Below are 17,543 nucleotides of genomic sequence, written 5' to 3'. Positions count from 1 at the left end.
TATGTAGTAAATTATAATAATTTTCAACATATAAAGGGTTTTTACCCAAAATATTTTGGTGGCTCAGGCATGCACACTATTGTAAGTATGACCTCTTGCATTTTTAACCTTAGTCAACATTTCAAATCACAATTAATTAATTAGGTTATACTTATTTTAGGGCTTTTTTAACACTGATGATGGATTTTTTAATCCGAAAACGTTCTGTTATGTGATGTAACCCCTTTTTCAGGGACTTTTAACCCGGCATTGGTCGCTAGGTAGGCTATTACGCGAGTGGTCGCGCGTGAGATTTTCTCTCACATATGTAATTTTTGCCTTTCTTTACAAAATTTAAAAAAAAAAAGATGATGTTTCATCCACGATAAAGCCATTTGCTTTAAAAAGACACGACGTTTTTCTGTTTCATTATTATCTTTATATAAAATGTAACTATTGATGTCGCCAATATTTAATATTGAAAAATATATGGTAAGTGGCCATCTAGAACTAACCTGTGAAACAGAATATAGGATTTTCATATCATCGACCACATCCACGGCGCCTTTTATTACATCATAAAAGGATATTATTTTAGGTTTTAAGGGGAAAAATAAAATTAGTTTTTGAAGTTATACTTCTTCAGGCGTGATTGAGAGTAAAATTTCATAATACTGCGCGCATGCGCACACAGGCAGTATGGTGTTTAGTTGCTAAATCTTTCAAGTTATGTACAGTCCGTCTAATTTACTTACCGTTGCACGTCATTATCTACGCCAGAGATCTAAGTTGACATAGTTGCCAAAGTATAAAAAAATCCTGAATCCATTTTAAATCAAATAGATCACATAATTATTGTATACGTGGATTATACAACAAAACAAATTAATATTCAATGTAAATAAATAAAAACTTAAGAAATAGAGAACAAGAATTAAGTTATAATCTTTTAAGATTTGCAGTGCAAGCGTTTTTGCACTGCATTGTTAATGGTACGGGAGCAAAGTATGCTAAATGTGCAGTCACTCAAGCGTTATGGGGACCTATTGGGTTGTAAATAGTAGGTCCTAAAACCAAAAAAAGTTAAGTAAAGTTTTCCATTTTAGTGGGTGCTTGCCATTTTTTAATTTAATTTTCCATTTCCAACAATTGTTTTTTCCGATTATAACGTCATCTATTCATAATTCGAAAAAATGTTTCGACTAAAAGTTACTTATTTTTACGTAACGGATCCAAATCTGCAATAAAAAATGGGGCTTCTATTTAAGATTTTAAAGTAACCCCCCACCCCACCTCCGTGGGGGGTCGTGTTTAGTGCCATTCGATAGATTTTTCAAAATTATTGAATAAGTGTACTTTACAGTTTTTCGATCTCATGTTCATTTCGCGAAATATCGCGGGATCCGTGTTTAAAATATTAAATTTATCCCCCACCCCTCTCCGTGGGAAGTCATGTTTGGCATCATTCGATATATTCTTAAAAAATATTTAGCACATTTTTTTTAGTTTTTTGAGCTGTCATTAATTTCGCGAAATATTCGCTTTTTTCTTGTAAAACTTTGGGACTCACCCATTTCCTTACACCCGGCTCAAATCGTCAGATTTTTGAAATATACACTCTTTTGCATGTACCGGGTGTCCCAATAAGAATGGCTCTCGGCCATATCTCAGGAACGATTTATAGTAGAGCTTTGAAATAAAAAATTTTATAACAAAAGTTGCCTCAGGAAAAGCCTGGAAATTATTTTCATAATTGTGGGTCCACCGCTAGAGGGCGTAATTGAATATCAAAAATAAAAAAATCTAAATTTTACAAAATTCTCCTAATGGAGGGGCACTGGAAATCCGATTATTGTATTCTTCATCAAATTCTGCGCATATTTGATTTAACAAGTTTAACTCTACCTTTGCAAATAAGAGGTGGGGGTGAATGGGAACCTTGTTATGAAAAAATGGCTGTAAGTCCGGTTCTGCTAAATCAAATTTTGAAAACTGGGTCTTGTTGAAGACAGATCTTTTTCTTCAATGTAAGCGTGATAATTTTGAACCATCCTAATAAGTAATAAGCCAGCTGGGAGGCGTTATTTAATTTTTTTCAGAAATCTAGTTTTCTTTGGAAAATATTAAATACAAGTATGCATTTTTAATCATACTGTATAAAATTAGATTAAATTAGCAATAGAATAGCGAAAACCGCCTGTCGATACCTTTTGTCTATCTCAAGATATCTCGAGAAACGTGTAAATTTTATACATAACTGTTACTATCACCGGTAAACTAAGTTAATGAAAAGTAGTGTGCTGTGGAAAAAAACAAAATAACATTTTCCAGATGTCAACGTATAAAAATATAATTAATTAAAACAACAATATAAAGAGAAACAATACTATTAAAATTAAATAAAACACAGATCAAAAAGAAATACTTAGTGACGACCTAAATACTCAAATTGTTGCCCATCATACACTACTCTAGAATACATTATCCAGAGAATACTAAACGCCATGCAAAGCATATCGAGAGCAGAAATTGAGACTGCTGTTCAATCTACTCTTGAAAGAGTAAATGTTTGCAACGAAAATGATGGGCAAAAATTTGAACGTTTATGTCATCACTAAAAAGTTGTTTTTATTTCTTTGTAATAGGGCTTTTCAACGCTTCTCATTTGTTTCGAGCCTCTGTCATATGCCGTATAATCCGTGTATAATATTAATATACGAGATATGAACGAGGCTCGAAACAAATGAGAAGCGTTGAAAAGACCTAATATACGTTGACAGCTGGAAAATGTTTCTTTGTTGTTTCCATAGCACACTACTTTTAATGAATTATTTCGTTTACCGGTGACAGTAACAGTTATGTTTTGAAATTTACACGTTTTGTAAGATATCTCGAGATAGAAAAAAGGTATTAACATGCGGTTTTCGCTATTCTGTTGCTAATTTTGTCTAATTTTGTAATATGGTATTAAAAATGCATGTTTGTATTTAATATTTTCCAAGGAACACTAGATTTCTGAAAAAAATTAAATAACGCCTTCTAGCTGGCATATTACTCAGTAAGTTGGTTCGAAATCATAACTTTAACATTGACGAAAAAGATCTGTCTTCAACAAGACCAAGTTTACAAAATTTGATTAAGCAGAACCGGACTCACAGCCAGTCTTTCATAACAAGGTTCCCACTCACCCCCACCTCTTATTTCCAAAGGTAGACCTAAACTTGTCAAATCAAATATGCGTAGAATTTTATGAAGAATACGACGATCGGATTTCCAGTGTCCCTTCATTAGGAAAATTTTGTAAAATTTAGATTTTTTAATTTTTGATATTCAATTACGCCCTCTAGCGGTGGTCCCACAATTATGAAAATAATTTCCAGGCTTTTCCTGAGGCAACTTTTGTTATAAAATTTTTTATTTCAAAGCTCTACTATAAACGGTTCCTGAGATATGGCCGAGAGCCATTCTTATTGAGACACCCGGTACTTAACTTACCTTATCTTAATCTGACAATTTTGAGTTTTTTAAGGATAGATTTTTATTTTCGGACCCCCCTTAACGAACTCCCCTGTGTTAAGAGCCAATATATGGTTGAGGTACATCTGCAGGGTACCAGGTTTCTCCCCATATGATAATCTGACGCGCTCGAGTAACTGCAAAAATCCCCGCTTGGGCTCCCCTACGATAATAATTGAAAATCGGCTCCGAACTCTTGGGAGAAGCCGATAGGTTTCTTTGTATATGTCTACAATAACAACTAAAAAAGTTGTCAGATTGGATTATTCCAAGTCGTGATAAAATTAGGTGAAATTTATATTTTTATAGTAGAGGATCTTTTTATAGTAAAGTAAATAATAAAAACAGTAAATATAATAGAACAGATACTTATAGTAAAGAATATAAACAAATATGAAGTGTCATCACCGCAACTGTCAAATAAATGTTACCAATTTATTCTAAAATGTCATCTTCGTTCGATTACAGTTACAGTGTGTTCCGAACAAATGTGCTTCATAAAAACGCTTTATAATCCATTTATACAAATTAAATGGAACATATTATTGTGTATTTCTTTAAATTAACATTAATAGAAATCTTTAAATATTATTTCTACGCGTATATAATAAAATATGTCTAGTGGCTGTAATTCCAGTGTACTCGGAAAATGATTCTAAAAAAGAACACACCTACCGCCAAATATTTCGTGTTGGTATCATGCGACGTCACAGGCTATGACGCGGATGACGTGCAACGGTTAGTAAATTAGGTGAAGTATATAAATATATCAGTGCAAGAAAAGGTGTGAAAAGAATATATGTGTTTTTAGTAAATATATTTATTATAATTTTTGGTGTCTTTGGATTTGTCTTCCTCAGGAGTAAGATGAGTATTATTAAAACATTTTATTGTATATTTATTATACTTCACCTTGTCTGTTTGTTACCATGAATTGTCATTAGGTACGTCCGAACGGAGTCCGAACCGATACAGACACAGTCCTCGTAGCGTATTTGGTATAGCATTCGGCCAGAGATCGAGAGGTCTTGAGTTCGAATCCGGAGCAATCCTATACTTTTTTTTAATTTTTTTTTAAATCGGTAAGCACAAAATTAGTTTGGTGTTAAAAAAAATTAAAACAAACTGTTTAAAAGTATATTTATTTTTAAGAAATCATATAATAGAAGTATAACTTCTTACGTGAGTACAAAGTACACACACATTCTTTTTTTTTATATATACACAGTTGGTGACGCCGGTGGTCGCTTGATGGGAGAATCTCTCACATGAAGCGTACTGACTCAACAATATGGTGATACTAAGTAAACTGAGCTATCACTATCCGAGTGGACGAGTCTATTAGATTGTCGAGGGAGGATAGTTAGTAGACTATTTAGAAGGAACTACAGCGCGTATAATTTCCCAGAAAAAAAGTTGTGCGCAATTTTCTGAAACCATGAGAGAAAATCTCATATAGCGACCACTGGCGGGTTAAATATGCCTTTTACAAAGGATCTAGTACTTTTATTTTTTATCCTGATGCTCGTTGTTACAAAGTATCGCCATTACAAATTGACGGCGTTATGAATTGTCCGTTACATTTGTGGTGTTACAAACTGTCGCATTACGAGATGTCTTGTCCCGGTGAAAAAGACTTTTAATAACTATCTCACATAAATATCATTCTTACCTCTGCATTGGCAGTAGCAGTTAAGGCTATACAAGGCACATGTACATTTTCCCGTAAGTTTCCCAATTTCTGATACTGAGGTCTAAAATCATGGCCCCACTCGCTTACACAGTGCGCTTCGTCCACCACAAGATAGGCGATTTTATTGAATCGATAAAGGTTCTCATATAATGACTGAAAAAGAATATACATTAAACATACTTATAGGAAAAAATAATTGGTTGTTAGAAGTATCAAAGTAAATCATATATCCAAAAAAGTGATAGTTTCCTTGTTAATTGTGTTACAATGTCGCATCAGGTATGGAGTCTATGTGAATCAGGACTCAAAGATCTGATCCATCCCCTAGAAACCCGAGAAACATTTCTAATAGACCAGGGCGCATCTGTAAAAATATTAGTACATTTGAACGTTGAGAGGTGACTCTAATTTTTTTGCAGAAATTGCTTGAAAATAACTCAAATAATAATATTTGAGTTATGCTCCCCCTCAAAAAGGTCAGGAACATTGTTTAAATAATCAAAATGTCAAAAAATGAAGGAAAAATTCGATTTTTTTCTTCGTTTTTTGATTATAACTTTAAAAGTATTCATTTCCGAGAAAAGTTGTACAGATATAAAAGTTGCGTAATTAAATTTCCTACAATATAGAATTGGTTAATAATTTAAAAAATAGTCACCCTTGTTGCAAAATAGCCATAATTGCGAAAAAACCATACAAAAACAAGTATTCGCATTTTACGTTTTTCAACCATTTATGCTACACTTAGGACCTTCATATTTCACCCAGAAAAACTTTATGATACAGTAAAACAATACTGTAAATTTCATTAAGATCGGTTCAATAGATTTTGCAATCCAGCTTCTGCAAAAAAAATTCATTTTTTCAAAATGTTACAGGACTGAAAATAAAGCAGATAGCAACTTTAATTTTTTTTGCTCATAGAAGTGTACTGTACCTTTCATTTGTAATTTGCAAAACTAAAATCGATTAATTACCACGGAGACAGGAAATTTTTTAAATAATAAACATTAATTTTTGGTGCTACGCGCAGGACAGCGGTGTTCGATTCACACAAGTTGATTTTCACCAAAATTTCTTCCAATCTTTATGTAATATATGATTTTCTTACTTTATATTTTGTTGTATTTTAATATTTTAATTCCACAAAAATCAAACTAACTTTATTATTGTTTGTGAAATATTATTTAAACAATTACATATTATGTTTAAAAATAATAAACTTTTCTTCTCTAAGTTAAAATATATGAACAAAGAAAGTGTTTGCTAAAAAAGGTGTTATTTCAAAGGATAGACTATGTGTTTTTATTTTGCAATAAACAAATTTATTTATTTATATCGAAATGTAATAAAAATTAAAATGTATCAATCATTATCAAATCAGAGCAAATTATCCGCTGTCCTGCGCGTAGCACCAATAATTAATTTTTTGCGTATAGAAGTGTGATGTACCTTTCATTTGAAATTTGCAAAATTAAAATCGATTAACTACCACGACGTCAGGCATTTTTTTAAATAAACATTAATTATTGGTGCTACGCGCAGGTCAGCGGATAGTTTGCTCTGATTGGGCATTCCAATGACCTTTGATAATGATTGATACATTTTAATTTTTATTACATTTCGATATAAATAAATAAATTTGTTTATTGCAAAATAAAAACACATACTCTATCCTTTGAAATAACACCTTTTTTAGCAAAAACTTTCTTTGTTCATATATTTTAACTTAGAGAAGAAAAGTTTATTATTTTTAAAGATAATATGTAATTGTTTAAACAATATTTCACAAACAATAATAAAATTAGTTTGATTTTTGTGGAACACTAAATATTAAAATACAACAAAATATAGAGTAAGAAAATCATATATTAAATAAAGATTGGAAGAAATTTTGGTGGAAATCAACTTGTGTGAATCGAACACCGCTGTCCTGCGCGTAGCACCAAAAATTAATGTTTATTATTTAAAAAATTTCCTGGCGCCGTGATAATTAATCGATTTTAATTTTGCAAATTACAAATGAAAGGTACAGTACACTTCTATGAGCAAAAAAAATTCAACTTGCTATCTGCTTTATTTTCAGTCCTGCAACATTTAAAAAAATGATTTTTTTTTGCGAAAGCTGGATTGCAAAATTTATTTTGCAAAATCTATTAAACCGATTTTAATGAAATTTACAGTGTTGTTCTACTATATCATAGTTTTTCTGGGTAAAATATGAAGGTCCAAGTGTAGCAAAAATGGTTGAAAAACGTAATATGCGAATACTTGTTTTTGTATGGATTTTTTCGAAATTATTGCTATTTTGCAACAAGGGTCACTATTTTTTAAATTTTTAATCAATTCTATATTGTAGAAAATTTAATTACGCAAGTTTTATGTCAGTACAACTTTTCTCAGAAATGAATAATTTTAAAGTTATAATCAAAAAACCAATAAAAAATCGAATTTTTCCTTCATATTTTGACATCTTGATTATTTAAACAATGCTCCGGACCATTTTGAGTGGGAGGATAACTCAAATATTATTATTTGAGTTATTTTTAAGCAATTTCTGCAAGAAAATTTAAGTCACCTCTTAACGTCTATCTCAAAACAGATGCGCCCTGGACTATAATTGAACACCTAACTAGAAGCACCTAACATTATCACGACATTCACATACGTTATAACGACGTTCGGAAACCACTCAGTACGTTTCGGCGCCTGACACATACTAATTTGAGGCATACGAATTTCACCATTGTTATTTTGCCGCATACCTTAGTAATAATATAATATAGTTCTATTTATAGACAAAATGTAATTAGGCATAATGAAAAAAGGATTATAAACTGTGTCAAATTTTGAAGTACAGTAGAGACTCGATTATCCGAACGTCGATCAACCGAACGACCGCTTATCCGAACTCCCGACTTGTAGTGTAAAAACTTGATTGAAAATACCTAAATGTAAGCGTATTGTCCTTTCTATGAAAAATAAACACGAAATTAACAAACGGTTAGAGGGAGGTGAATCTGCAACCAATTTATCCAATGAATACAAACTTGGTAGGCTGGTAAGACAGATAAAAAGATAAGTAACTTTATGTTCCGGCTTAATTCTTCTGGCTGATCCACAAATCGTAATAAGATAAAACTTGCCTTAAACACGGATGTAGATGATGCTGTATATAAGTAGTTTACTTAAAAAAGATCCCGGGGACAACCTATTTCTCCTCCCTAGATCCCAGGGAGTTTTAGCTTTGTTATAATCGGTTCGCTAAACTCAGACACAACTGGCTAGTGATTTTAGTAAGTAATTTTGCCAAAATTGGCAAAAAATAATTACTAAATAGTTAGTAATTTTGCCAATTTTGGCAAAAAAACAAAAAAATTACAGACTAAAATCACTAGCCAGTTGTGTCTGAGTTTAGCGAACCGACTATACATATCGTTCCCCGACTTCGTTAGTACCATAACCCCGAAATCGCAAACTTTTCAGGAGAGTAAAAACAAGGTTTTATGTGACTTTTCATTTTTTTTGTCACTCATGGTGACTATATATGTAGCTATCTAATGCTAGTATTTATTTTTAGTTATTGACATTGCTTTACCCTGAAATTCACCCTTAAAATATGATAAGGCGCTATTGCTGGGGCGCCAATATTTAAAATTCGAGGTTTACGGCCTATGAACCTGTATTAATTCATTGAGATAGACATCATTTTCTTGAACCTTAAACGAAATAAAACTGCAAAATTGTAAAATATTGGTCAATGTATTGTACTGTATTTAATAAACTAAATTTGTCATTTTATAAATATACAAATGAGGATATTATTCTAAAAACAACTAAACACTGTATTTGTGTAAAATGATAAGGTCATTCATTGCTTTAAAATGGTTCTTAACATGGGACCATAAGCTTCGGGAATGAGTCGCTGACTAAGCAAGTCTTCAATATCACGCTTTTTCGTTTCGTCAATATCATTTTTTTTTCTTGTATGCATGCATCAGTAATAATTGGACAGGTTTTTGTTGCTTTGTCGCTGTTTGAAGAAAACTTTTTCATTTCATATATATCTTCGTACGAAGTAGCTATTAAGTAGTAGTCCGGCCTTGCGTACCTTGCAATCTTGATTTCAATAAGCTTATACTTCTGGCCAGCTTCATCAACATCAAAGTTTAAACGACTGATAATAATAAGTAATAGCGTCTTATGCCAGCATAGATCAATTATAGTTATCGTTCAATAACGCCTTAGCACATAATGTAACAGTATTGCAAATGATCTACCATCGGAAATCTATTTCTAATCAAGTTCGCATTACGGCCATAACGCAGGTTATGGCAGTCAGCAACGTTGAGTGTATCACACAAACCCACAATTCCAATTTGCATTACTGCCATATCACAGGTTAGGGCACTAGAGAAGTTTTACTTGAGTAATTTTTCTTGGTTAACAAATGCATGATCACATGTTAGGGCAATATTGAAAAATGAAATCTACTTACCACAAATCTACTCTGGACCACAGCGTGACCCAAACTGTCTTGTGGTGGTCAGCTTGTCCTTAAGATAAGTAAATTATATGAAATTATTGCACAATGAAGACAACACCTAAATGAACATATTAGGCCAAAAAAACAATTTTCCATTTTTTTAGGGTTATGGCACTAACGAAGTCGGGGAGCGATATAGTTTGTGATGCCAAACTAACACCGAAAGTCAAATTTCATATTTTTTAATCCATTCTTAAATACTTTGTCAGACACATGGTTAAAAAACATGTAACCCAGCCACTCGTAAATTTAATTTCTATCCTATTTGTCACTAAAGATATACATGTGTGCATATATGTAAATATGTATGTAAATAAGGCTTTCATTCGCCTATGGTTAAATAGTATTGTTATATAAATACTAAATACAGTTCGATAATCCGAAAAAAATCGATTTTCCGAACACCCCTGTCCCCCAATTAGTTTGAATAATCGATACTCTACTGTATTTTTATTTAGCACTTAGAGGACATAGTGAGACTGAAAGGTCTTTAAATCGAGAAATATTTAAGATATTCCCTTCAATTTATTCATAATACCCATTCCAGGATTCTGGAACCCTGTACCAGCTTGTACAGATCTAGTGGATGGATACCATGTGTTTTTGGAGTCACTTGGTAATCATCAGAAAGTGTGTGCCGTTTGCAATATAATTCTTCACAGTCGTGCAAGATATGTTTCACTGGTTCTCTCCTAGAGAGTCTGTAGCTTAGGTTTCCATGAAACAGATCCATTGTATGCAGATGTCCCTTGACTGGCGCATGTTCAGTCAGGAAGCCTGTTATGCCTGTTAGCTTATTGCTGCTTCTTCTCCATAGTACTTCAGCGATATTAGCACATCTCTTCCAATATAAGTTTTGCCATGCCTTTGATCAGGTATCAGTAAGCATGATGACAGATCCATTGTATGTAGATGTTCCTTGACTGGCGCATGTTCAGTCAGGAAGCCTGTTATGACTGTTAGCTTATTGCTGCTTCCTTTCCATAGTACTTCAGCGATATTAGCACATCTCTTCCAATATAAGTTTTGCCATGCCTTTGATCAGGTATCAGTAAGCATGATGACTGACTCAATGATCCAACTATATTGTCAAAAAAAAAATATTTTGACAACGAAACCCGATTTGGGCTTCGAAACGTTAATAAAATAATTTTTTGGTAAAATTGTGGCTTATTTCCCATTAAAAATAGTTTATTATAAAAATGCCACAAGGAAATAGCTTCATAACAAAACTATATTGTCAATAAACAGCATTTTCAATAAAATACTGATCTCCATATTAGTGAAGTCCAAGTGAATATTTCGTTAGAAATTAAAGATTTTAAATTAAATTAGAGACATTAAATTAGAGACATTAAATTTGATCTTTAACTTGACGGCAAGTCAAAGATCTTACTTGACAAAGGTCAAACATCTTCGGCTTCTACTCCAAAGTCGTACTTGATCACTTAGGTATTGCACCTAATTTTCATGAAAACAAAAATTGTAATAGTTCTTGTGTGTCCTAAACACGAATATCAAGAGCCACTGCTGCGTACATACTGTTTACATTTATTGTGAAGATAAAAGCAGGTGATAAGAGATATGTAAAGAAAAAACATACTTTACCTTAAAGGTGGCTGTAGCTGCTTGTTCAGGAGTGACATATAAAATCCTAATGTTGGGAGAAGTTGATTTCAAATCAGCTATTATAGCCTCTCTTTGGGAATTTGTGATTTTAGAGTTTATGGTAGCTGCACGTATCTTTAACTTCGTCAGGTGATCAACTTGATCCTTGAAATTAGGTGTATGAAAATAGAAAGAATAAACAACTAATACTAAAAATTATCTTTTCTAAATTTTCACAAAATGTATTAACAAAATTCCACAAATAATGTTTATGAATAAATAAGAATGTATATAAATAGGTTATTAACAATTTTTAAAGAGGCAAATTGTTTCCACCAAGTTTGTAATTAATTGATTTAATTATTTCCACTGATGAAGTTAGTGAGAGATTTAAAATCCTCCAGAAAAGTAGCAGTAAAATTTGAGTATGATTTCTAATTCACAATAAATGATAGTGGAGAACAGCAGATAAAAACTTGTGAACTATACAACAAGAAAGAATGTTCATTCACGAATGAACAAAAGGAAATGGCAGAAGATGAATAAAAAAATAGCTTAATGCATCTCCATAGGTAGAAGGAAGAAATATCGATGAAGAAGATCCTAGAAAAATGTTGATCCATGTTGAAATAAGGTATGAGAGAAAAGGAATTGATTGGCAAGATAATAAGAAACAGTTTAGGGTAGGAAGGTAGTGAAATCTGTTGCAGTAAAAACATTTTTATTAGTGTATTAAAGGTTTTGTACAATTCTAAATTAGTGGACATGTAGTGTACACATCAGTGGCGCACCCCGGGGGGTTTGGGGGGTTAAAACCGCTCCCAGGGCATATAAAAAATATACAAAGAATAGTACGAAAATGTAACTTATCTTTCACAAACAATACAAAAAAATTTCGGTGCCCAAGACAGCCCCCCCCCCCCAGAGGAAATATCTGGGTGCGCCATTGGTACACACAGAACAAAAATAAGGTTGGGGTTCCAGTGCCCCAAGATGAAAGGTCCTTAAGATGTCCATGAATGTGATGGAGACATGTGGTCAGATTTAAGAACAATGGGGCTACCCACTGACCCAATTATCATGGACAATCATTCGATATGGAAGAGAGTTGTGCAGTCAGCTAAGTCCCACTCCGGGTTGTAGTGCTAAGAGAAGAAGTGCCAGTGGAGGGGTATTTGAACACACTGATAGCTTCTATAGATTAACATGTCAAATGGCAAATAATAATTTCTTCAGTCATAGAATTCTTGGTAAATTTTTTTGAACATTTCTTCAACTACCTTTATGGGATGGGAATATATAACATCATTATAAAAGCATTAGATGAAAAGAAAACTGAATACCACACATACCAAAAAAAAAGATAGATCATTCAGAGTCGTTCTAAGACATCTACATCCAACAACCAACCTAGAAGAGGTAAAGGCGGAACTGGAGAGCCAAGGGCATATTGTGAACCAGATCACTAACATACGACATAGAATAACAAAAAACCCACTTCCATTATTTTTTGTGAATCTAAAATCAAGCTCTAACAACAAAGATATATACGATATAGACTCACTACAAAATGCAAGAGTAAAATTTGAACCACCAAGGCCTGTAAGGGATCTAGCACAATGCCAAAGATGTCAAAGATATGGGCATACGAAGAACATCTGTGTCAGGCAAGCCAGATGCGTAAAATGTGCGTTAAACCACTTAACAAAAGAATGCACACAGAAACATCGAATAGAAAATGTCATATGTGTCTTATGTAATGGTAATCACCCTGCCAAATACAGAGGGTGCACTGTATACAAGCAATTGCCGAAAGAAAAATACCCACCTCTGAGGAAGAAGGAGTCCCAAGAAAGTGCAAGAAGAGCATACCAAAATTACATAGTACCAGGTGTTACATACAGCCAAGTCGCAAATAATAATCAACAGCTGAATCAAATTACTACACAAACATCTGATATGTAAGAGTTAAAACAAATGATGAAGGGTCTCATGGAGCAGATGAGCACCATGCTCAACCTTCTTACCACTGTCATAGCAAAGATGAAGTGATGGCAGACAAACTAAAATTTGTGATCTGGAATGCGAATGGATTAGCCCAACACAAACATGAACTTAGTTTATACTTGACAAGTCATAAAATTGATCTAATATTAATATCAGAAACGCACTTCACAAAAAAGAATGTCTTAAAAATTCCATACTATACAGTTTACCATACCATGCATCCTGATGGAACCGCCCACGGTGGCACTGCAATCATTATTAAAAGCACAATCAAACATTATCTCGCAACTTGTCTTGCAAAAGAATACATACCAGCCACAAACATAGTTGTAGAAGACTGGACAGGCCCCATTACTTTCTCTGCGGTTTATTGCCCTCCAAAGCAAAAAATAACAAAAGAAGACTTTAAAGAGTTCTTCAACGAACTAGGCAACTGATTCATTTGTGAATAATTCCAACTCACCAATTTGGATTCAGGCAGAAACATTCTACCATTCAACAAGTACATCGAATAGTAAACAGAATCCATAAACACCATAAAGCATCCAGATATTGCTCCGCATTGATCATAGACATAGGACAAGCGTTTGACAAGGTATGGCACCAGGGGTTGCTCTATAAGCTGAGGAGTTGTTTGCCTCTAAATTATTACATACACTACTAAAATCATACCCTACAAATAGACGCTTTAGAGTCAAATATGACAATGAAATATCAGAACTCCAACCCACAACAGCGGGTGTCCCCCAGGGAAGTGTACTGGGTCCTGTCCTGTACCTACTCTACATTGCCGACCTTCCAACATCACCTGCCACAACAACAGCTACATTTGCAGATGATACTACGATCTTATGCTACAACAAGAATCCAAACATCGCATCAGAACTACAGTGGAATCTCGATAAGTCGGCCCCCGATAACCCGGAAGTCTGGCTAACCCGGACCGATTTTCATCAGACAAACATTTCAACAATAAAAATGTATGTATTATGTTAAAACATTTTTTCTGTAGCCGCTTCTGGAATGTCTTAAAAATATCGAGTTTCATTGATAAAACTTGGCTTCGACCATAATATAATATTTGAGAGATAATGGGTATTTGTGTAATTTGAACTATACGGTAAAAATGACTCATGGTACACGGCGGCAGCGGCGGCAGAGCGACGTTCATTATCCATTATCGGGCTATCGCAAACAACAGGCACCTTTTATTCCTTTATTTATTTTCAACAGTCTTTTAAAAAATTATTTTTAGAACAATGGTCTTTTAAACTTTAAACAGTGAAAGAGCCACTGTTCTTAAATAACATAACATCGCTCTGATGACAGACGAAATTGACGCAACCGAAACTGACTGAGTTTTTTTTACCTAGAAATGAACAATACTCTATCTATACTGTCTATACTACAACTATAATAGGTAAGTTAGATGTGTACTGTGCATATATATTTCATGTTGTTTTAATTATAACGGACTTTATCTATAAGTATACCGTATTTTATTAATTTTTACAATGCTCTCCGGCTAACCCGGATTTTCGATAACCCGGATCGGCCGCGGTCCCGATTAATCCGAGTTATCGAGGTTCCACTGTACTACAAAATAACATAACTGAAGTAGAAAAATGGTTACAAAAATGGAGAATTAAACCAAATGAGCAAAAGTCGATACATGTAACATTTACAACCCGTAGAGGAACCTGTCCCACCTGTATGTATTAACTGCAAACAAATACCACAGAAAGATGATGTAAGGTACCTTGGGATTCACCTGGATAGAAAACTGACCTGGAAAAAACACATTTTCCAAACGAAAACAACTGGGCCATAAAGTAAGAGGCATATACTGGCTAATAGGAAAACAATCCCAGTTATCAACACAAAATAAATTACTCCTAAACAAAGCGGTGTTGAAGCCAATTTGGACCCATGGGATAGAACTGTGGGGAACAGCTGCAAATTCTAATATAGAAATTATACAAAGGTTCCAATCCAAAATACTAATGATGATTTTAAATATACCGTGGTAGCGGTAACAGTAGCTCGAGAGCTACTGTTTCTACCTCTTGTAAGGTTTTGGTAGGTGGCAAACGCTGTCGTAGTCTTCTGCAGATAATGTCTCACAAATATTCGATCCTGTTAAGATCTGGACTATGCGATGGCCAATTCAAAGTCCGATGATTTACCTGTTACCAATATAAAGCCAATAGCATGGTACCTAAGTAATTCGCTATGTAAGATCACTGCTTGAACACACTCATAATGGGTCAAATTCCTTGTAGCACTTTTGATTTCCACCAAACAACAACAAAAAATACGGACTTAATTGAAACTTTAAATAATAAATCTACTAATTTTTACAACAAACCAGCCACTTTTTGACTGTTAACAATTTGACATCCATTAAACTGTTAATTTCTCATAGCCTACTTTAGGCTTGTTGATTAAACTAAGCAAAAAATGAGGATTTATTGATGAAAAACATCGCTAGTTGTTAACGTACCTAACTTTTTAATTTTACAACATAAGCAAATGAATCAAAAAACAAAATGTTAAGAAACCTTGGGGCTATAGTTGGGTTTTAATTACAGTATTTTATAAATTCTAGAATATCCCATAGGGTGTTGCATACTTTAAGCAAACAGCACAGTATGATTGTTACACCTGGTATAAAATGATATTTACCTGTCTAGCAACAATATTATTACATCGATTTTCTTAAAAGATAAGGAAGGCTACAAGCATACTAAAAAATCACTCAAATCGGACAACAGGTTTAGGAAATTCGAGACATCTAATGTGTACAATTCAGTGAGTGAGTCGATTTTTTTGCTCTCGAGTGTAGTATTCAAATTACTGTAACCATAGTGTGGTATACAAACCTTACACAAACTACAGTAGTATCATAGAACAAAACAAATGACTAGACTGACTATTTCACAAAACATTGAAGAAAATATACCAAGTAACACAAGAAAATCTAAATCTTATATATGGAGACAATTTATGATGTTCTGTGTGGATCGCAACTACAAATTAATTATGAATTAATACTCCAAGTACATCAAGTAATAATAGCAACAATACATTGTATCCACCTAATAACGGTCATACTATTCAAAATTTTTACAATTGCACTGTTTATAATAATTATAGTCGAGAATAATGTATTTTTTTCGTGTACAAATTATTTATTGTTATAGGTAAAAAATAATTATAACAAATTATTTATAGTTATAATAAATATTTCATGATTATGACTAATTGTGAATTATTCAAAAAATGGGTAGATTTGGGTTACCTAGATCAAATGTATTATTATTAAATTCCTTCCTCTCATTCTACTGAATTTTTGATCTATCACTTTGTTCGTGAAATAGTCTAATAAAATACCACTCGTGATTTAATTTATCTTATAAGTCTGTCTTTTATTTCTAAACTCAACTGAGTTGCTCAAAGAAAACACCACTCGTCCTATGGACTCGTGGTGTTTTCAAGCAACTCAGTTTCGTTTAGAAGTAAATCGACAGACTTATCGCGAAAATTGAATCACTAGTGGTATTACTATTGATAAGATACCTTTATAAGTGCCAGAAGTGGAGAGAATATTATGGTAATCTTGCCACTATGTAAAACGGCTGGTAACTGGTAACATAAAGATTTTCCTGAGCCCGTGGGCATGGAAACAAATACATCACGTTTTCCTACAAATAAAAAAGGTTTATGTTTTGCAAATTATTGTTAACTTCAACTTACTTTGGCATATTTCTATCACTGCTCTACGTTGTAGGTCCGACTTAAATTCGTCGAATTTAAAATATTTCTTTAACCCTTGCAAAATTGAGTATTCGTCTAATTCCAACGACTTTTTTGTAACAAACAGATCCATTTTGAGGTATAAAATATTATACACATTAATTCTAATTTTCAAGCAGCCGAAATAACCTTATCAACTGTATCAAAACATAATACATGAGTTTGACAGTGACAGAGAATGTCAATTTTCATGTCAGATTTCTAAATCTATCTATGGCGCGACCCATTTTGATTGGCTACTACACGTTGTTTATGTTCGTTCTGGCTAATAAGAAGATCATTGTAAACATTTCGACATTTCAAATGATCAGGAGTACCAACATAACCATTCAATAAAATCTACATTTGTCTGTTACTATGCTTTGTTTTTAAACCAGG

At 33.2% G+C, this 17,543-nt stretch overlaps 1 protein-coding gene across 1 annotated transcript in view; it reads right to left on the bottom strand.

Moving 5' to 3' along the window:
* The window catches only part of LOC126881942 (ATP-dependent DNA helicase Q5-like), a 94,808-nt gene extending 77,488 nt beyond the window's left edge, over positions 1-17,320 (bottom strand). Inside the window, exons 1-4 of the mRNA XM_050646679.1 lie at positions 17,106-17,320; positions 16,929-17,053; positions 11,343-11,507; positions 5,168-5,341 (exon numbers count right to left, since the gene is read on the bottom strand). Coding sequence (XP_050502636.1) covers positions 5,168-5,341; positions 11,343-11,507; positions 16,929-17,053; positions 17,106-17,238 — 597 coding nt within the window. The 5' untranslated portion in view covers positions 17,239-17,320. The remainder of the gene's footprint in view (positions 1-5,167; positions 5,342-11,342; positions 11,508-16,928; positions 17,054-17,105) is intronic.
* Positions 17,321-17,543: the final 223 nt, after the last annotated feature.

The sequence above is a fragment of the Diabrotica virgifera genome, chromosome 3 (genome assembly GCF_917563875.1).
Source record: "Diabrotica virgifera virgifera chromosome 3, PGI_DIABVI_V3a".
Taxonomy (NCBI): Eukaryota; Metazoa; Arthropoda; class Insecta; order Coleoptera; family Chrysomelidae; genus Diabrotica; species Diabrotica virgifera.
Note: the sequence above shows the minus strand (reverse complement) of the source record. Positions and strands in the feature narration are given on the sequence as shown.